This window comes from Leuciscus leuciscus (genome assembly GCF_965113295.1).
Source record: "Leuciscus leuciscus genome assembly, chromosome: 1".
NCBI lineage: Eukaryota > Metazoa > Chordata > Actinopteri > Cypriniformes > Leuciscidae > Leuciscus > Leuciscus leuciscus.
In genome coordinates, this window is record NC_138725.1 from 77,684,568 (window position 1) to 77,707,593 (window position 23,026).

Sequence of the window (23,026 nt, forward strand, 5' to 3'; positions counted from 1 at the left end):
TGGTCATACTGCTGGTTGCCCTCATTATTGGTGGGATTCACAATTAACACAGTAACACACACAGTAAGGTACATCTGGTTGCTGTATTTCACTGGCCCAACCTCTGACTTCATTTCCATTGACAGTCACTGCATCACATCACTGCTTATTTGCATAATGTTAAAAATCCAAATCAGATTTTGCTGCCAACTCTCAATGAAAACTAACGACCAGTTGCTTTGTCATGCAAATCATGCAAGTCCGTCAGTGTGAACGACTCGATGTACCTCAGCAAGTCAGTTCATCGGCTCATGCTATTTTAGAGAAATCAAATTGGTCTTCATAATATTTTTGCCAGTGTGTAATAACTTGCTTTGCCCCTGCAATCTTTTCTTTATTGTCAGGCGTCACCATGTGCCCTCTTATTTGTCAAACCCTTTCCAAACACTTTATCACCATCCAATGAAATCCCCGTGGATGAATCAAAACTGACGATTTTCCTCACTCTGAAATATGCCTGTAAAATGGTTTGCGATTGTCGTTCAATGTTGGCTTTATGTGTGAATGACAATTATTAATTATTAGGCTGTCAAGCATAACGGCTCAAAACAAGTGAGGACAACTCCTTATTTGTTTATCTGTTTTGTTTTGTTTTGCTTTGCTTTCTAATGCTGTGTTTTTGTTTTGTTTGTTTTGTTTTGTTTGCTTTGTTATGTTTTGCTTTTATTTATTATGCTTGGTTTTGTTTGCTTTGCTTAGTTATGTTTTGTTTGGCTTTGCTTTCTTATGCTTTTTTTTTGTTTTTGTTTGCTTGCTTTGTTTTGCTTTGCTTTCTTATGCTTTTTTTTGTTTTTGTTTGCTTGCTTTGTTTTGCTTTGCTTTCTTATGCTTTGTTTTGTTTTTGTTTGCTTGCATTGTTTTGCTTTGCTTTGCTTTCTTATGCTTTGCTTTGTTTTGCTTTTTTTATTCTTTAATTTAATTGAGGCCCTGTTTACATGAGAACGCTCGTGGGTGAAAACGTAAAAATATTTTATCAGATGTTCCTTTCGTTTAGACGGCGACAGCGTTTTTGGGGCTTAAAAAGGCAAAAAAGTGAAACTACCCTCCAGAGTGGAAATCTTAAAAACGCTCCACCGTCGCGTTCCCGTCTAAAGGGTAAAAACGCAAAGGTCTGCTAGACAGGGAAGGTTGTACGCAGGCGTGCGGTCTTGGTGTTGTTGTGTGGCAGTGCTTCACATTGCCACCTAGCCACCTGGAGTGCATACTACATCGAATTTCACACACTTTTGCGTCACCATATGCATGCAGATTTCCCCCCCATGACGCTTGTCTAAACCATAGACTGTAAAAAAATATGGACGTAGTGTCCGTGACGTCACCCGTAGGTTTCTGAAGAGCATTTTTGAAGCCTAAAGTGGGCGGAGCCGGCCGTCGCCATCTTGGACTCGCGTCACTCCCGGATAACAGAAATTGGGCAAAGAGGCGGGGCGGGTGGGGAGGTAATGCTATGCTATATGCTACTGGCAGTACCAAGTCTACGACTGCACAGGGCCTCGCGCTAAAGTGACAGTTGATGATGTAAAGCCAATTAAAAGTTCCTGTTTTTGCCCTTCGAAATATTATAATAGTTAAAAGACATGGCAACAAGTGAGACTGTGTATCGTGATTCTGTACTATTCTGCTAGTTGAAAATGTATATGCAGTAACTTAATATTACTCTGAGAGAGTGTGTGTGACAGTGATTTATGTGCATACATGTTAGTCACTCTTTTTTTATAGTCTATGGTCCGTCAGCGCGGCATCGCTCGTCAAGTTCGTTGAGAACTTATTCAGTCCATTTTAAATTCTGATTTTGGCCGCCTCTCAAATGGGTTAAACCATAGATATATTAACGCTACCTATGAAGTTGAAGTAAATGCGCTGGAAATCCGCGCTCATTCAAGGATGTGCATTTATAGTATGGACGGAGAAAGCACCGACACCTGCAGGATTTCATCTGACGGTACATAAGCATATTATAATCTGTTCCGTGCAGAACGAACGAGCCTTTATTGACGTTTTTAAATCTGAAAACTCCAAAAAGCAACGGAATTGTCAGACATCCATTAGTGCATGTTCACAGAAGAAAACAACTGAAATACAGCGCTGGTTGTTCTCTCGAACGATACTCGACGACAACGACAGAATCCAAATCCATGGGCGAAGTAATGGGTGTATTAAATTGTATAAAATAATCACGAAAAAAAGCACAAACACTGCAGATATGGCAAGTTAGCAGCTAAAATTTGCTGAGGTGAAGTGACGGCTAGTAACAACACACAAACGGCTAGCATTGACATCAGCGGCAATCCACCTGTCACTCAAGTGGACACACCCTTAATTATGCAGAACTTTAAATATTAATCAACTAAACGGATGAGTTATAAAAAAATTCACCCCCCTCACAGTTGTCATGAAGGGCAAAATTAGCTGTATAGACCAAAGCCACATACAGACACCAGGCTGTAAACACGTTTTTTTCTGCTGTAAAATTTGGCATTTTAACATGGGGGAGATACAGATTTGACTCACTTTTGACACCAGCCTCAAGCGGCCAGTCAACGAATTGCAGTTTAACTCACTTCCGTGTTGGTTTCAAGAGAGTGATGGGGAGGTTGCCGCTTGGTCTAAACGCAGAATAAGTAAGGAATAATTGACGACAGGCCGTTGAATTATTAGAAAAATAATGCACACCCGAGGTGGTAATGCGGTCACGACGCGAAGCGGAGTTGCATTATTTTTCTAATAATTCAACGGACTGAAGTCAATTATTCCGCTTATACTACAGTTACCACACCTCGAAACATTGTTCAGATTATGTATTTCAAGACGTTTGTAAAGTTTTTGTCATTAAAACGCTCTTGTATGTAGGACAAATTTCTTACGCATCTAATCCCATGCCTCCGTTGCTAATTCCAAAACGTCATTTCAGAGTTAGTAACGGAGGTTTGAGCCACTGATAGCAGACTAATGCTGGGTTAGGGTTAGGGTTAGGTAGAGTTAGTAACGGAGGGTTGAGCCACTGATAGCAGACTAATGCTGAGTTAGGGTTAGGGTTAGGTAGAGTTAGTAACGGAGGTTTGAGCGGCTGATAGCAGACTAATGCTGGGGTCACACGACTAGCTGGCACATTCTCTGACTGTTTTCATCGACTGCATCAGATTTTAAACACCGACTTTGAACACAGACTGAACGCGCTGAACACGCGTTTGGGCATGATCAGTCATAAGTATCAAATTACATTCATAACCGGCCTTAAAGTGTGTTCCCGGCTTTATGCAGTTATTAATGCAGTTATTAGAGAGAGATGTTGCAATAATGAGACAGAAAAGCATGTGCGTCAATATTATTATTTATTAATTAATTCAATTCGTTTTAATTAATTCGTTAATTCTTTTATTTTATTTTTATTATTGACAGATGACAGTAGACTAGCCAAATAAATGAAACCCAAAGCCCTTTTAACAAGTAGGCCTATCAATAATTATTTATTTGTTAAATTATCTGCAATAAAAATCCGTGCTGCAGGACTATCCATTTATTTAGCCTATATTCAGTTTAATTTTCTATTGATTATAGATAGGACTTTATAGTTTATTTATTCAAATTAAACTGCATGTTTCTATTGATTGTGAAGCTAGACATTGAAAAATGCAGATCAAGCGCATGGGGCGAAATGCTTTTTCTTGTTATGAATTGTATCCTATTTTCCGTTATTACAGTTGACTACGCGAAGTGATATGGAACTGTAATGCGGTCAAGACCTGCCTGGAACTACTTTAGCCGTGCGTTTCCCTGAAAATAATGCACACCTTAGAACGTTCGTCAACCAATCAGATTCAAGCATTCAACGGCCCTGTAGTATAAAAAGTGATAACGCAACGCCACTTTTGCGTTTTCTCTTCAGATCGTTTCCGTGTAAACATAGCCTGAATTTGATTTGATTTGATTTGTTTTGTTTTGTTCAGGACCAAGAGAATAAGATGCAGCAAGAGATAACAGATCTGCAAAACAGCACTGTCAAAAAGGTAATTAATTTAATCAAAAACTCTGCACGATATTATTAAAAATACAATACGGCTTATTTATAAGTGTTTGGACATGTCATTATTTGTGCTTACCCCTTCTGAATATTTGGTCGTCTAATCCTCTTCTGGTTGTCTATTAGGGGTCAGCCTAGTCATTATACAGCATAATGAAATATCAAAGCAAGAGTCATTGATTATAAAGAAACGTACAGACTCTGTGTGCCTGCTCTCAGTAAGTGTGGTTTAGTGAGGTGAGTTGCCTGATTGAAAAAAATCCTGTTAACTTTAATTCGAGCCCAGGGGTTATTTATTTATTTATATTTTACATTGATTTGCACATATTAAACTTTTGATTATTCACACCAAACTTTATAAGTTTAAAGCCCTAGTTATAATATTGCAACAATTACAATAAACTTGAAAAGAGACTGACCAGTCTTCATAATCAGCAGCAGTCTCAGAAGCAGTATAAGCCGAAGCAGGCCGTTTTAGTTAGACATAAAAGCATTTCCTCTGCTCTCAATTGCCCTAGTTCACTTTGATGAAGGGAAGATTTGAGGCTGTAAAATCGAGTGATCGTTACAAGGGCCCCTGTTTCCACCTGGCATTAAAGGGATAGTTCACCCAAATCATAATTTACTCTCCCTCAAGCTGCTCCAAACCTGTAGGAGTTTCTTCTGTTGAACTAATAAGAAGATATTGTGAAGAATGACCAGTTGATGGACCCCATTGACTTCCATAGTAGAACAAAAATACCCTCAACTGTCGGTGGTTACCAACATTCTTCAAAATATCTTCTTGTTAGTTCAGCAGAAGAAAGAAACTCAAACAGGTTTTTTCAACAAGACTCTTCCTTCTTATTTCACCAAAACTCTACATCACTGAGTCCACATTAATATCTAGAGTGATCTGTTATCAGAGGTGACTGTCTAAGTTATGTATTTCCGAAATGTACATATAGAAATCACACAGTTAGCTAAAAATGTACTAATTTAAACAATGTAATAATTTAAGGCAGAAACAATGAGCTCATTGAAGTAATGAATACTTGTTAACAAATGATTATGACATATAGAAAATTGGGTTACACTTTATTTTAAGGTGTCTTTGTTACAGTGTAATTATATATTTAAGTACTGAGTAATATTAATAAACTACATGTACTTACTATAGGGTTAGGGTAGAATTAGGGTTTGGTTGAGGGTTAGTTGCATGTAATTATGCATAAGCAATAGTTATTACTATAGTGACTACAAGTAACATATGTGACAGTGACACTGTAAAACAAAGTGTTACAGAAAATTGTAGCATTGTCAACAACAATTTCATGTTACATGACTATGATTTCCACCGCAACCGTTTTAATACAACAGCGAAGTTAAATCACTTTGTTTGGTAGATTGGCTTTCCCGTAAAAGCCACATGTTAAAGGTATAGCGGAGGATGTTTTACTTCCTGGTGGGTAGTCTAAACTATTGGTCCTCCTAATTGTCAATCATTCTGGTGAATCAATCAAACTTTTCAAAAAGTGGAGAGGGCGGGTTTTATCTAAAATTTGGAAAGATCCTCCGCTATACCTTTAAGTGAGTGCCGGCGAGTAGCGACTAGCGTTCTGCTACAAATTCGATGTAGTCGCAAACATCTTTGACTTCCTCAAGTATGTGATTTCAGTGTCTCGATCACAAGACGTTTTAGACCTCATTTCCTCCTGTATTTATCGCTGGCCACTTATCAAGTCAAGTCAGCTTTATTGATACAACTATTATGAAAATCTGGAATCTGAGGGTGCAAAAAATCGAAACATTGAGAAAGTCTCCTTTAAAATTGTCCATTTATGTTGGCGATTGTGCTGCATTCACTCACAAAAATACATGTTTTATATATTTACGGTAGGAAATGTACAAAATATCTTCATGGAACATGATCTTTACTTAATATCCTAATGATTTTTGGCATAAAAGAAAAATCTATAATTTTGAGCCATACAATGTATTGTTGGCTATTGCCACAGATATACCCGTGTGACTCGTGACTGGTTTTGTGGTCCAGGGTCACATATAATGGTGTCAATGCAGGCAGATCAATAATATTGTTGAATATTAAATTAAATGTCCCCAACTAAGCAAGCCAAAAGCCAAAGGCAAAAAAAGGTGACAAGTAACCAAAACTACATCAGAAAAGAAAAATAAACCAAATGATTTGCAAATGTGATCAGACCACTAAAACGCCAGGTGGAAACAGGACCTAGTTGGTATTTATCAAGTGTTTCCCCAAATGAAAGGGGAGCATAACGGGACAGTAATAGACCCGACCTGATTGCCCCACTAATTATGAGACTTAATAGGAGCTGCTCCCTTTCAAACGTCTTCAAAGCTGCAGAACTGTCATAAAAAGGGCCGCTTTAATAATTGTCCCGACACAATCAGGCGAAGGTAAGGTTTAAGATCAACCTCAGACACCTGGTGCCGTCTTCAAAGGGCCGGTCCGGTTATAAAGCAGGACCTCTGTCAAGGGCACATCTGCAAAGCACAGGCCGTATATATACACCTGCAGGCCAGCATGCGACCTCTGACCTTTACTAAATCAGATCAGCTCTGTTGAGCTGTGCTGCTGAAAGCCTATTGAGTGATTGACACTGTCCCAGTTGCAGACGCTTCAGGCCCAGCTGGAGAAGGAACGGGTCGAGAGCAAGAGGAAGATCAGCAAGATGGAGGACTCGCTCAGGTAACGCCTGCCAAAGCCTTTAAACTGGACACCATACCGGTTAAACTTTTGACTTTTACATTTTTTTGCCTTGTCAAATTGATCAATTTCAAAGAAATGCTGTTCTTTCGAAACATTCTATTCATCAAAGAATCCTGAAATAAAAATGTAAATAACTGTTTTCAACATTGATAATAATAATGAATGTTTTTTGAGCATCAAATTATCATATTAGAATGATTTCTGAAGGATCATGTGACACTGAAGACTGGAGTAATGATGCTGAAAATTACCTAAATACTGAATAAATTACATTTTTTAGTATATTAACGTAGAAAGACGTTATTTCAAATTGTAATAACACAAACTTCTGGGCTCAGTTTGATTTTTACAGTGCTCCTTTATTGTTTCGTTGAGACTTTTGTCTTTTATGAGTTTAATGAAGAACTCGGTCTCGTCTTCTGTCTAAACACACCGCGTCATCTTTAAAGAACGATCGACTGTTACGTACGTCAGCTGACCTGTAAATGCGCAAAAACTGTTTCCATTGCAGTTTTGCGAAATATTGCTTTTTCGAATTGCCTGAAAAATCACCTCATGCGAGTGTAAATACTTTTTTGTGATATATGGGAGTTTTTGCAAAATTGACGTGTTTCTATTGGGCGTATTTTCAATTCGCAATTTCAATTCGCGCAATTTGAAGAGTAATGGAGACGTGGCTACAGTCAAGCTCTTGTTTGTCTTATATTCTCTGTACGTGAAGAAACAAATGCTTTCAAGCGTGAGGGTGCAAAGTCATTAACAACTTTTTACATTGAACAGCAATTGTAAAACATAACAAAATTGTCAAAAGAAAGAAAAAAAAAGCTTTTTGAACAAAATTAAAGGCAGTATTTGCTCAGTCTTGCCTCTGTAATATCCAGCGGTGCTCCTGTATTGTTGAGTGCTAGCAGTGTACAATCCAGATGAGCCTGCGTTATCTGTTTTCAGCGGTTTTTTATTCATATTTTTTTATCGGGGAATAAAATAAGCCACGATTGACCAATCAGAATCAAGTATTCCATTAATAAGTCATGTTATCATACGTGTATAAATATTACGATTATCGCCAAAGCCGATATATTGCAACACCCCTAATTAGCACGATAACGCTACTTCATTTTTTAAATATTAAGGTTATCGCCAACCCAACATTTGTGTATCGCGACACCCTACTTTACAATTATTTATGCTATTTATGCTATAGATGCTGATTCTCATTTGAGTGTCCAAAGGCAATATTTGATCCTCGCTGAAAGTCATGTCACACTGTAAGATCTCAGTTATCATTAATGTCACACTGTAAGATCTCAGTTATCATTAATGTCTCACTGTAAGATCTCAGTTATCATTAATGTCACACTGTACGATCTCAGTCATCATTAATGTCACACTGTAAGATCTCAGTTATCATTAATGTCACACTGTACAATCTCAGTTATCATTAATGTCACACTGTAAGATCTCAGTCATCATTAAAGTCACGCTGTAAGATCTCAGTTATCATTAATGTCACACTGTAAGATCTTGGTTATCATTAATGTCTCACTGTAAGATCTCAGTTATCATTAATGTCACACTGTACGATCTCAGTCATCATTAATGTCAGACTGTAAGATCTCAGTTATCATTAATGTCACACTGTACGATCTCAGTCATCATTAATGTCAGACTTTAAGATCTCAGTTATCATTAATGTCACACTGTAAGGTCTCAGTTATCATTAATGTCACACTGTAAGATCTCAGTCATCATTAATGTCACACTGTAAGATCTCAGTTATCATTAATGTCACACTGTAAGGTCTCAGTTATCATTAATGTCACACTGTAAGATCTCAGTTATCATTAATGTCACACAGTACAATCTCAGTTATCATTAATGTCACACTGTAAGATCTCAGTCATCATTAAAGTCACGCTGTAAGATCTCAGTTATCATTAATGTCACACTGTAAGATCTTGGTTATCATTAATGTCAGATCTCAGTTATCATTAATGTCACACTGTACAATCTCAGTTATCATTAATGTCAGATCTTAGTTATCATTAATGTCACACTGTAAGATCTCAGTTATCATTAATGTCAGACTGTAAGGTCTCAGTTATCATTAATGTCATACTGTAAGGTCTCAGTTATCATTAATGTCACACTGTAAGATCTCAGTCATCATTAATGTCACACTGTAAGGTCTCAGTCATCATTAATGTCACACTGTAAGATCTCAGTTATCATTAATGTCACACTGTACAATCTCAGTTATCATTAATGTCACACTGTAAGATCTCAGTCATCATTAAAGTCACGCTGTAAGATCTCAGTTATCATTAATGTCACACTGTAAGATCTCAGTTATCATTAATGTCACACTGTAAGATCTCAGTTATCATTAATGTCACACTGTACAATCTCAGTTATCATTAATGTCAGATCTTAGTTATCATTAATGTCACACTGTAAGATCTCGGTTATCATTAATGTCACTGTAAGATCTCGATTATCATTAATGTCACACTGTAAGATCTCAGTTATCATTAATGTCACACTGTAAGATCTCAGTCATCATTAAAGTCACGCTGTAAGATCTCGGTTATCATTAATGTCACAATGTAAGATCTCAGTTATCATTAATGTCACACTGTAAGATCTCAGTTATCATTAATGTCGCTCTGTAAGATCTCGGTTATCATTAATGTCACAATGTAAGATCTCAGTTATCATTAATGTCACACTGTAAGATCTCAGTTATCATTAATGTCGCTCTGTAAGATCTCAGTTATCATTAATGTCACACTGTAAGATCTCAGTTATCATTAATGTCACACTGTAAGATCTCAGTTATCATTAATGTCACAATGTAAGATCTCAGTTATCATTAATGTCACACTGTACGATCTCAGTTATCATTAATGTCACACTGTAAGATCTCGGTTATCATTAATGTCAGATCTCAGTTTCATTAATGTCACACTGTAAGATCTCAGTTATCATTAATGTCACACTGTAAGATCTCAGTTATCATTAATGTCACAATGTAAGATCTCAGTTATCATTAATGTCACACTGTAAGATCTCAGTTATCATTAATGTCACAATGTAAGATCTCGGTTATCATTAATGTCACACTGTAAGATCTCAGTTATCATTAATGTCACACTAGCTGCGTTTACATGGACACTTATAATCGGACTGACGGCTCAATCGGACTAAAAAACCTTCATGTAAACACCTTAACTGATCCGATTGAGCTCGATCCGAATGAAATTTCGATCGGATTGAAAGGGGTGGTTTATCCCTTTTGTAATCCGATCGAGAGAACATGTAAACACTTGATCGGATTGAAAACCGAAACTGAAAGGACTGCGCATGTGCAATGACGTTAACTAGCGTAATGACGTATGACGCGCGGAACGAGCTGTTCTTCCTGTTTAATAAAGTGTCATATAAATAAGTTTCCCGTCATTCTAAAATTCTCATTTCACTCGCGCGTCTGTGAAGTGAAGCAGGACAACGTCCCACCAGTCCTTGTTTTGGATTCTCATCCACAGACGACTGGTTTTGGCCCCAGGGAGGGGCATTTTTTCTGCGTGATCAATAAGCAGCACGGCAAAACGGTTAATATGCTCTAAATTATGACCAGAGACGAATTAATATTACGTACAGAACCAATAGAGGAGAATATTTATGCACGAAAAGCGGGAAACTCTGTATATTCGTGCAGTGTGCGCATGTCAAAACATCAGATCCGATTTGAAACTTGTGACATATAAACGCACACATCAACCCGATTACTTTATTTATCATTCATGTAAACACCTTGTTCGGATTCATCAATCGGATTGATTTCATTCCGATTGTGTCCATGTAAACGTAGCTACTGTAAGGTCTCAGTTATCATTAATGTCACACTGTAAGGTCTCAGTTATCATTAATGTCACACTGTACAATCTCAGTTATCATTAATGTCACACTGTAAGATCTCAGTCATCATTAAAGTCATGCTGTAAGATCTCAGTTATCATTAATGTCACAATGTAAGATCTCAGTTATCATTAATGTCACGCTGTAAGATCTCAGTTATCATTAATGTCACACTGTAAGATCTCAGTTGGCATTAATGTCACGCTGTAAGATCTCAGTTGTCATTAATGTCACACTGTAAGATCTCAGTTATCATTAATGTCACGCTGTAAGATCTCAGTTATCATTAATGTCACACTGTAAGATCTCAGTTATCATTAATGTCACACTGTAAGATCTCAGTTATCATTAATGTCGCACTGTAAGATCTCAGTTATCATTAATGTCACAATGTACGATCTCAGTTATCATTAATGTCACACTGTAAGATCTCGGTTATCATTAATGTCACACTGTAAGATCTCATTTATCATTAATGTCACACTGTAAGGTCTCAGTTATCATTAAGGTCACACTGTAAGATCTCAGTCATCATTAAAGTCACGCTGTAAGATCTCAGTTATCATTAATGTCACACTGTAAGATCTCAGTTATCATTAATGTCACACTGTAAGGTCTCAGTTATCATTAAGGTCACACTGTAAGATCTCAGTCATCATTAAAGTCACGCTCTAAGATCTCAGTTATCATTAATGTCAGACTGTAAGATCTCAGTTATCATTAATGTCACACTGTAAGATCTCAGTTATCATTAATGTCACACTGTAAGATCTCAGTAAGATCTCAGTTATCATTAATGTCGCACTGTAAGATCTCAGTTATCATTAATGTCACAATGTACGATCTCAGTTATCATTAATGTCACACTGTAAGATCTCAGTTATCATTAATGTCACACTGTAAGATCTCAGTTATCGCAAGAATATTCGTCCAGACTTTTATATCCTCAATCAATGACTCGTTTTGTGATATGACCTGCGTTACACGCGGGATTGAAGTGGTGGCTACAAAGAAATCTCTAACGTTACTTTGGTCACGGCTTGTCTCCTATGAAGACAATGTGACGGTGGTCGTAGGAGAAGTCACTGCAGGACTGAATCAAATCTTCTGCCAGAATTTTGTCGGAGTAAAGTTTGATCGCATCGGTCATTAATCGGCTGTCGGTGAACATGTCAAGCTAACGTTCAAAGACTCCAGATCTTAGCCAAATCTCAGACGGCCAAATCGCGGCCGAAATCGCTCAGTGTGAACCCGGCTTTATATCCAGCTGTGCTCCTGTATTGTCGAGTGCTAGCAGAGGCCAGTGAAATGTGAACAATGCTGTGGTCTGGACTGGATTATGGGGCTGTTGAAGAGGCTCTGCTCTAAGTCCTGTTTTGGGAAGGCCATCTCCTGGCCCACAGCGGAGTCTTTAGATGTGGAGCCCGTTCCCAGCCGCAGGAATGCATCGGGAGATGTGGAAGTGGTTAGCATGGCGTTCTGAAGGGAAGCTCGCAGGGTTTGTGTATCGGGTGCAATCACACACTTCAGGTTGGTTCGTCTAGCCTCGCTTTTTCACCGTCACTCACTGGAAAAGAGAGCAAAACTCTGCGTGCCACGTTTAACGTACACACCACGTGTTGAGTTTAAGACTGTTGATGTTGATGTTGTCAACAGCTGTTTTTCTCTCTGCTATCACTATACCGTTGCATTGCATTTCAATTTGTCAAATGGCTTCAGTGTATGTAGATATGCTTGTGATATTTGAGGATGAAGCAGCATGTACACAGCTAACAGAGTTTTGTTATAAGAACGTTCTCCAAATATTCAGCGTTGGTTCTGGGAACGTAAATAATGTCCAGTTTTCTGGACGTTAGAGGAACGTGTTTTAGAAGGTGTGATTTTCCTCAAACGCTCTTTCAACTTAATTTTGATGAACAATGAAATATTCTAGGAACGTTGATTTGTAATATTCCAAGAACATAAAAATGTCCAGTTTCCTGAATGTTAATAATGTTATTTAAAGGTTAGTGTGATGTTCCTGAAACATTCTTTCAATCATTCAAACATCTGCTGTGAACAAGCACTGAAAGAAAGAGAAATAAGAACACAAACTACAACTTTCTTCAGACACAGCCTTATGCCTGGTTCAGATTACATGATTTTTTTGTCTGTTACGAAAGTCACTGTGTCAGATTACACGATTTTGACTCCTAAAATCTTGTCGTGTCGTGGACAAGAAACATGTCAGACTACACGTTGCTTTCCGACCAGTCATCGCGTGCCGTCTCACACACACACACACACACACACATTCACTCGCACACATACACACGCACTCACACACACACACTCGCGCTCACTCACTCACTCGCGCACACACACACTCACACTCACTCACTCTTGACGGAACCGTCGTGGAATTAAACATGCTAGTCTTCTTATCGTGATGTCGTGAAGCATCGCAAACGCGACGTAGGTTTTCGCCCACTATGACACACTATACGAGATGAAACGATCGAATCTTGCGTCCCGACGCCCGTTGTCGTTTACGAATCCCCTTGACACCCTACGTCAAATGGATCGTGCCAAAAATCGGGCTAAAATCGTGTAATCTGAACCAGGCATTAGTTGAACTGAAGATAAAAGACATTAAATCTCTCAATATCTGATGAAACACCTCCACAAACAGCATTACCAGCTTCACTTATTACTAACCAGACTGGCTTTATTTCTGTCAGACGTCTACAGAAGCTCTTATTGAGAATTAACAGAGGTTAAGATATTGATGTTTGGTTGAAAATGTTTAGTTTGAGGTCATCATTATGATGATCAGTGTTTGCTTTAGTTGAACTCATGACCATTGACTTTTGTTAAGTTACTTTTTATCAGTAATTGTTTTCAGAAAAGCAGACCAACATGTCTGCATTAATGGTCAAACGACTGCATCATTACTCAATCCTAAAACTGCGTGCCTCGTTTAACGCACCCACCAGGCACAGATGTGAGGTTATTTACATTGTCCAAAACATTGGTGGAAAACTTCCCATTTAGGTTGGAGAATGACATCAGGTTGGATTCGGCCCACTTGATGAGCTCATTATTTGCTGTTTGTTTGTTTGTTTGTTTGTTTGGCCCTTGTCCTGGTTTATCACGCACTCTTGGCAGCAACCACACGTTTAATTGGATTTCAGTCATTAACTCCGCCAGTGGACATGTGACATCATCGTCGCCTGGAGCACAAGACTTGGGACTGAATTAATCGTTTTTAAAAGAATACCTTTGCTTGACACACTTTCAGATTTGTTTGTTTTTTGTTTTTTCACACACATTAACACATTTTTGGGGGATCGAAAGCAATAGAGGAAGCTGTACTGTAAATTTAAAGGATAAACTATATACAGAAAGCGAGCAAAGAACATTCCCCATCATAGTCAAAGTGCACGCTTAATAAAACTCAGTATTTTCAGTGATTGGTCACTAGCCGACTAAAACTAAAATAAGAAATATAGGTAACACTTTACAATAAGGTTCATTAGTTAACATGAACTAAGAATGAACAATACTTTTACAGCATTTATTAATGCTAATTTCAACATTTACTTATACAGTATTAAAATCAAAGGTTGTATTTGTTAGCATTAGTTAATGCACTGTGAACTAGCATGAACAAACAATGAACAGCTGTATTTTTATTAACTAGCATTAACAAAGATTAGTAAATAGTGTAACAAATGTTTTGCTCATTGTTAGTTCATGTTAGCAAATACATTATCTAATATTAACTAATGAACCTTATTGTAAAGTGTTACCGAAATATAGTTATGACTGAAGGATTTTTGTCATGTCATGATCCAATAGTCTGGGATGACTATTATATATTTGTAGTCCAAAACCTGAAACGAGTTAGCATTTTAGGAGTCAATTGGTTTTATGAATGTGTTTTTGGTTTAATGGCTGAAATAAGGTCTGTGATGAACACAAGCTCAAGATATTTTCAGGTTTTATTCTACAATATAAAATACTTCAGTAAAAAAGGTGATTGCTAACAAGTGGCTAAATAGGACTACAAAGGTTGTTAGGGGCATTAAATGTCACCACATCGAACAGGTAAACTCATCACATGTCCAATTTCACAGCCTTGTTGTGTTTATAATCACGCTTTTGCAAACTACTCTAACTCAATTCTATTCTAAAGGGTCGTTCACACCAAGAACGATAACTATAACGATAACTATGTTTGTGTTCGCACCAATGAACGATAATGGTCTGTTTATTCTAAGCTCGCGCGCTGCGGTTTCAAAGTGTGTTCAATGTCATTGAACATGTTTTTGCTGTTCTTGTTGCATTTAACCAGCAGATGTCCTCAGCATACTATGTTTCGAGTGAAGGTAGTGTAATTTAGCCGACATAGTCAATATAGTGGAATAAAAACAACACCTAGTCTTTTTCATCGCAACTTCAAAGGAAGCAAGACAATGTTGTAACGTTAATACTTCTCACCATTTATTCAGAGTGAATGAACGATTGTTTTCCATCTCCATTTTCTTGAAAAGAGCCTTGACTTGTCAAACACTGGTGGATTTTTCTGGACCTCGGCGATTAGCTTCTCCGCAATGTCGTCTGCCATTTTAAATGCGCGAGCCCTTTAAATTCGAGTGGATTCTGATTGGCTGTCAGTGTTTTATCGTTCAACAGCTGGAAAAAAAATCGTTCTGAAAGTGATCCCTACGATATCGTTCCTCTATATCGTTATCGTTACAGCTGTGGTGTGAACTCTGCTATTCTTTAATATTGAGAGTGATTTTAAGAACTATATCTTTATTGTTATCGTCCTTGTTGTGAACGGGCCTTAACTCGCTGATGCTGGTGTTGGAGTGCGACCGTGGTGTAGTTTGTTGTTTTGCGCTTTACTTCTCATGATTGTATTTAAGCTTCAAAATTCATACATGTTATGTTCATTTGTGAAGATTATCACGATAATCATGACGTTTCATTGGTCACATAGCTTCCCTTATAGCAACATAGACAGTTATTTTCCACAATAATCCAACAGCCAGTGGAAAAATCCTTTTGTCGAGGGAAACCAGTGTGATGCTGACTTCCAGGTTGACCCACAAAAGTACATCATTACTGAAATGCTCTAGTGTAATAGACTGAATTAGGATGTCTTAAGCACCAAAGATTTTGTATTATCATCAATTATTAGTATAATACAGGACAGATTGAATTCAATGTTGATTCATGATCTAACATGAAGGTTGCTACTATATTTTATATCTTTGCATCACAAATGATCCATTTTTAGTAACGAACCTCCCGGCAGTTTATTGTTGGCTCTTTTGTAAAAAATAAAAAAAATAAAAAATGCACTGAAACAGGACAGCTATTAAACGAAAGAAATCAGGTCTGGCTGTCATTGGCACATATGTAATTTAAAACCATTCCAGGACGTTTTGCATGTCTTGTTTCTGTACAGCACAGCGCTTCCTTTCATCTGCTGAATTGTGTTTTTTCCCCCCCTATGCCGTTGCTTTAAAGTGTCGAGATGAAACGAGTGCCTTTATCTGACGTACGTGTTAGTGCGCCAGACACACACGGCTGAGGATGAATAAATTAGCCCCGCATGAGCAATGAACAACACAGATGCCCATTTGTGTCAATAGGCAGGCGCATTTACGCCGCGGTCCTCATCGAGCTAATTAAACAGTCATTGGGCTAACGAGCACCCAGGATCCCCCGGTCTGGTTCCTACCTGCCGTTCAGGGTATTTTGGCCGCTTTAAAGTCAGCGCTGAACTTCAAACAGCCAGCCAGCGCACACATCAAGAGAGCAACGCTTGATAGCAGAGATCAGAGGATGAGCGGAGAAATTTAAACGAGATGAAACCGCATAAAATGCTGGCTGCTCGCCGCATTATATGCTGGCTTGTTGGACACACTTCCACACGCGAATGTGTGACAGAGAGGAAATGTATGTGATATTTAGCATCATTTTTGTTGCATATTTAGGCTTTTGCGTGCCCTTTTGATATGCGCATGTGAATTTAAACATGTATATGCATGCAGACACAAGCAGCTGGTGTGCTGTTTGTTTGTCCCGAGCCCCCTTCCCATCAAAAGAGGCTCCCCCTTCCCAATGCAAATGAGAATCGGTGCATTGTTTAACTTTCCGTTGCTATGGAAATGCCATAGCGAGCTATCGCACTTGGGGGGAAAAAAAACAAAAAAGTTAGCTCTTGTCTGTCTGATCATCAGAGGAAATGCATATACATGACAAACAATTGTTCACACTTTAGATGTTATTTTGGCGAAAGTGATACAGAACTTCTTGGAGCTGAACCAGGTTTATTTCCTTTCATGTTTGCTTTGCATCTATTTAAGCACACGTTTTGCAAACAGCAGAGTCACATACACAGGCCAACTCAGTTTCCCATCACTGCAAATGGCAGGACAATATGTTTGTCTTAAAATGCGGCGTGACTGTAAGCGTAAACTCGCATGAGGGGAGTGCCACAGGGATCCGTGCTTGGCCCGACTATGTTGTCCCACGTCTGCAGCTGCGGATCTCTTTGAGTCTCGGCTTCGGCCCAGTCCGGGGGCACATCCCTGGGGGTTCAGAGGCCAACATCAAACGGGCTAATCACTGCAGTCCCGCTGGATCAGACGGAGGATAAGAATAGGCAAGAAAATAAACCAGCTGGCCCTAAACTCGTCCTCGTTTTGAAGACGACAGTGTTGCATTCCCTGGATGAACTGCAGATTAAACTCATCATTTGTATTTGTGCAAATCTCTACCAAAACATGCGTTTGCTGAGCTCCTACAGACAGAAGAGGCTAATTAGTGTCTGTGTGTTGTGATATTGTCACGTTTGTGTTCAGTTAGTTTCACTTTCTTGGACATTTAAGGTACGTTTACACGACAACGATATGCTTTAAACGTAGAAGTTTTTCCTCTGAGTTTTCCGCATACAGACGACACCATTGTCAAAACGATCCCCGTTCACACAGATCCGCGAAAACGGCTAAAAACGATGTATTCTGCTGCCAGGCCAGTAGATGGCGATGAAACACTGACTGAACACGTAACACGCATGCGCATGACGTCATCGTCTTCAGAGATTCACGATTGTATTGTTTACACGGAGACTGTTTGCAAAAACGTGCACTTTGAAACCCGTTTTCAAAAGATTGCGTTTTCAGGCGCCCAAAACGCCAATTGTTGTGTAAATGAACGGCCAAAACGCCTAAAAAGTTGTACGTTTTTTGTTGAAAACGGTGTCGTGTAAACAGCCCCTTAGTTTGTTTGTCTTCAGTCACATGTTTCCTTTGTTTTCATTTCCCGCCACTCATCAGTAACCATGGACATTCGTTCATCACAGCTGTTCGTCATTTAGTTCATGACTACGGGTATTTAAGTTGATCACCTTCACTCAGTGTTTGTCCGGCCTCGTTTAAGTTACGCACGTTTTCTTGGTTTACCTGTTCCTGGAATCTCCTGTGAAGCTTATTAAAGTACTATTCACCTTTCAAAGTACTATTCTTTGTGTGTTTGCCACAACCCCATGCTGACAGATATGTATTTTTGTCAGTCTGTGTTGATGCTCCGAGCCAGGGAGAGTCCGTTTTTAGGGTGTGTTTGGAATGGCATACTACTCCTACTATTTTTGCATTATGCCGAGTGTATGAACTTTCTGTTTGCATGTCTGGGTAACCTACTACATTATTTGCACACTACATGAAACATTATATCCCACAATGCAGTGCAATGCATGCTACCTGACAGTTTAATACAATATTGGTGGAAAAAATACATAATGGTTTGTAAACAGAGATTGTTGGTTTAATATCAGGCCTGGGATGCATACATTTGGTGTTAGTTCACAATTATTAGCTCCAACCCATGTTCAGTGTGCAAATTGAACAAAGAAAAAGTGTGCATTGCCTTGACCTGAACTTTAAAAGGGGCTCAAACCTCTTTTTAGCTGTGATATAGTGTCTCAGTCAATGCACTACATACTACTACTACTAATAATGTTTTAATATTATGTTAACATTTATTTTGATGGAAACTGCAGTCAAGCTTTTATTTTGGCAGAAAACTAGTTTTATTTTGGCAAGCAAACACAAAGCCTAATCACACTTCAGATTTTAGTTTGTTTGACAGCAATGGCGCAACACACGACATTAAAGACCTTTTATGTTATTATGAGAAGTTTAAATAAATTCTAGTTAATGAAGGGGAAGCATTGAAATGCATTTGTGGCAGTCAATGCTGATACTGTGATCAATGTATGGGAAGCACTGTACGTAAAATGCTGCCATTATTCATTTAAAGACATCGATACTAGATATATTATTAGCTATAATATTTTTTAAGGTCTGTATAATGAATATGAAGGTGTTTCCTCAACTATGATCACATTATCACTTTTAAAAACTTATTTGAAATTCAATGCCTAAATAATTTATTTTGGCTATTTTTCAAATGAATTGTATGTATAGATTGTGTTACTATTCATTTGTTAACCTATTTAGTGTTTAAAAACTGCTAATGTAAGAGTGAAATAAGCATAAACCATTTAATTATTCACATACATTTTATACAGTCTCAGTCGTGGTGCTATTTCAGCATAAACAACTTAAAAAAAAAAAATCATTTCCTATAAAGGTTTTGTCAAATTATTCAAAAAGTGTGAGACAATTTTAATAAATTAATTTATTCATTTATTTTCGGTTTAGAAGACAATACTAGATATGGAATTAGCCTTAGCAAGACGAAGACACGCGTCATTTTGTTCCAAAAATGGAAACAAATGTTCATAATGTTTCAGAAAAATTCTCCATTGTTATTGGACAAATGATATTAACTAGTGAAAGTGCAAGTCGCAAAGTGGATCAAACATGTTGAAGAAACACGCGTGACCCCTTCATCTCAGCATAAGGATGAGTTTCTTCTCGAGTTGTGTTTGATTGAAAATCCGCAGGATTGCTCTTGGCAAGTAAACAATTCACATGTGTTGCTGTGCAGAAGCTTTCATTTTTGATTGTGGATAAGATGATTGAAATCTGATCTCCGCTTTGATCTGCCAAGTTGATTCAAATAAGATGCTCGCCTAAACACACAGAGAAGTTACCAGGCTGCGTATGTGACAAGAACACACACTTTCATTCCCCTCATCTGTTTTTATTCCCCTCATCTGCGATTATCTGCACTATTTTGTTTTTTAAACTTCGCATTGTTTATGAGTTATGGCCCTGCATACATGTGTGTCTAACACATGCCTGATGTTCCGAAGCATTACTATAAATTAATGAATCCAAAGTGTCCAAAAACACATTGAGAGAGAAGTGCTGTTGCTAGGAGAGAAACGGGAGGCGTATGAATGGAGAAAACAGCCCCGCTGGTTCATGCATCTGAAAGCATTTAAATCCAACACAGTCACACTTTCCACAGAGCATTACATGCATACCATCAGCATCGTCCTGTAGGGGGCGCCACACAAACACACTGATCCACAGGAGTAACCTTTCTGAATACGAAGAACAAATTCCTCATGTTTGGAATTTCCTCTGGAAGTTTTAAAGGGATGCAGATGTTGTTGTTTTCTTGTATCGTACGCAAACCACATCGTTGAATAATCGGCCCACACTTAAAGCAAGGAGTGCTTATGGTGTGTGTCACTGCATGTGTCTTTAGCATCGGGGAATGACATTAATTAAGAGGCGTCCCTGAGTGTAATCCCACCCAAGAGTCACACACTGATTCAGCAACACACACCCCTGGTGGTCCACACCGTCGCAACACCATCATGACCCAGAAAATGTGGGTCAAATAAGTAAATGCATGTCTATTTGGGTCATTTCCAAATTTAAAAGAATAAAACAAACCTTTTAGCAGTCAGATTTCACAAGCGCTTGCCAGATATTTCCTCACCATCAAAGCCTGTCGAAGTGAATAATTTCGACAGCATGCAGGCAGTCTGAAAGAAGAAGAAGAAAAAAATGCATATAGCTGGCACAGAAGCTGCATGTTGATTTCATGATCCTGAACTGTGTTTGCAGTGGAAAACTGGCTTACTGCTCACTGGACTGATATCAGTGTTATGTTGCATTCACTCGACCAGACCTCATCATGCATTTCATTTAGAAAGTGCCGTCCGGTAATCGTCTTGTGTACGTTATAAACATTTGTCAAGAGGGTGTTGGCTCTGGAAAAAAATTCATTAAAAGCCATGAACAAAGCCAACCAGCCATAAGGTGAATCACAACCCTACAAACTTGTATTTGAAGAAAATAAACAATACAGCGTACTTACCGAGGGAAAGAACTACAAAACCATGATGCATTGTGCATGACAATCAAATAAAAAATGACTTTATTTTACAGTGTCCTTGTTACATGTACTTACCGTAGTAATAACAGTAAAATACACATAATTACATGCAAGTAACCCTCAACCAAACCATAATCCTACCCTAACCCTATAGTAAGTGCATTATTATTACTCAGTACTTAAATATATAATTACACTGTAGCAATGACACCTTAAAATAAAGTGTAGCCGAAAACTATTAATTGAAAGTTGTCGATTATATCTATAGAAACAATTTTAAGTTTACTGCAAAACTATGCATATCAAATAAAATGCAAATATTTAAGTGTTTTGACTGCAAGGCGAGAATCATATTGACTTGAGAATCAGCTTTGATCAGTCATTTGCAGTGCATCATGGGTAATGTAGTTTTTCACTGCGCATTTAGCTGGTTATTTTGAAAACGATAAGTTAATGCAAACAGACAGCTTTAAACAAAAGCATATACCGTTGATTAACAACCTTGGAACTCTTTAAGGGTTTTATAAGTGATCGTTAAAAATCATTTTCTCAATTTGGAGAAAAATAACTGGAGTTTTTAATTCCGGAACCCAATACCAAGTCAAGTTCATTGCAATCAAGCATAGCGTCAGTTCTGGTAGGTCACATTAGTCAAGCTCGCATCAGTGACTCTCAGCTGATCCACGTCTACCTATAGGAATACGACGCCTATCACTGTATACATACTGTAAATAAGCTCCTTCAGTATTATCGACCGCTATCACGTTTCTCAGGAGCGAATTACCCTCCTCCCTCCCCAGCTCCACCTGTCGTCAGTCAGGATTCGGCATTATGATTCCCCTTTGAATCAGACTAAATTCTCGAATTATGTCGTACTTTAAAATCTTAAAATTAATGATATCTGCAATACATTCATGTTGGTTATTTACGACTTTGGTCAGAGCGAGATGGCAACGTACCTTTTCTACAAAACTCTACTTCTACAAAATAATGAGTAAGGAATGTGCATAAGCCGTGTTTTTGCTTTAAGTTTTTATTCAATTTATGCAGGTGCTGTAAATTCAATCATTTCATATTCTAGCGTAATTGTACAATTAGTTACATTCATTTCTACACATTTACTATGAAAATAGATGCTGCATCCATTACATCCACCATGTTTTTGTTCACTCATAATTATGCCTTCGTGGTGCCGTTCATGTGTGTTTAACTGGTAAATACGATCTATCCGACTTGACTTTAACACACCAATAGTCTCTTGTCTTTCCTTTATTGCATTAGTGTGAAATTGCTGTAAAAGTGGCATCATTGAACTGCCCATGACCAAAAATCCATATCACAGTATTTTTCAAAATTATACCAGTTTCACGGTATACGACGGTATTAAATGTTTTTCCATGCATGACTGGGTGTTAAAGGTGGTATCAGTGATTTCAGGCCCAAAAATATTTGTATCACATTCATCTAATCTTTCCTAACGATCCGCTAGCTGCCTGCCCCATAAGCATGCCGTCAAAAAAACGCGTCTCTCTAGGCAACCTCACAACATCCTCCCCCTGTCGGTGATTGGTTGGAACACTATTTGTTTTGGTTTTGAGTGTTTGGCTAAACCATTTGTTTTTGTGTGCAGATCTCAGAGCCTAGGCTGCCTACAGAGACGCGTTTTTTTGACGGCATGCTTATGGGGCGGGCAGCTAGCGGATCGTTAGGAAAGATTAGATGAATGTGACAAAAATATTTTTGGGCCTGAAATCACTGATACCACCTTTAATCACATTTTTTACTGATTGTGAGAGGAAATACTGCAGTAGATTGACTTAGAATGCCCTATTTTACTGTCATGAGTGAATATTGCAGAAAAAAATCCACACTAGTATTAATACAGGTTTGCACAAAATTATGCTGTTTATAAAGAGCTGCCAGCAGGAGGCGCTTTAGGAGCAGCAGAAACAGTGGTTGCCCCGGTAACGGCTGAACACAAGGTGACACGACGCGACAAATGC

The 23,026-nt window shown here is 38.3% G+C and overlaps 1 protein-coding gene across 4 annotated transcripts in view; it reads left to right on the forward strand.

Annotated features, from left to right (window-relative positions):
- cep112 (centrosomal protein 112) overlaps window positions 1-23,026 on the forward strand; it is a gene marked incomplete at its 3' end in the record, with an annotated part of 200,048 nt that overhangs the window by 62,496 nt on the left and 114,526 nt on the right. For 3 of the 4 annotated variants that reach the window (XM_082185304.1, XM_082185305.1, XM_082185307.1), the window contains 2 exons: window positions 3,987-4,046; window positions 6,691-6,770. In XM_082185304.1, the coding sequence (XP_082041430.1) occupies window positions 3,987-4,046; window positions 6,691-6,770 (140 nt within the window). The remainder of the gene's footprint in view (window positions 1-3,986; window positions 4,047-6,690; window positions 6,771-23,026) is intronic. The other variant, XM_082185306.1, reaches the window with a different exon arrangement.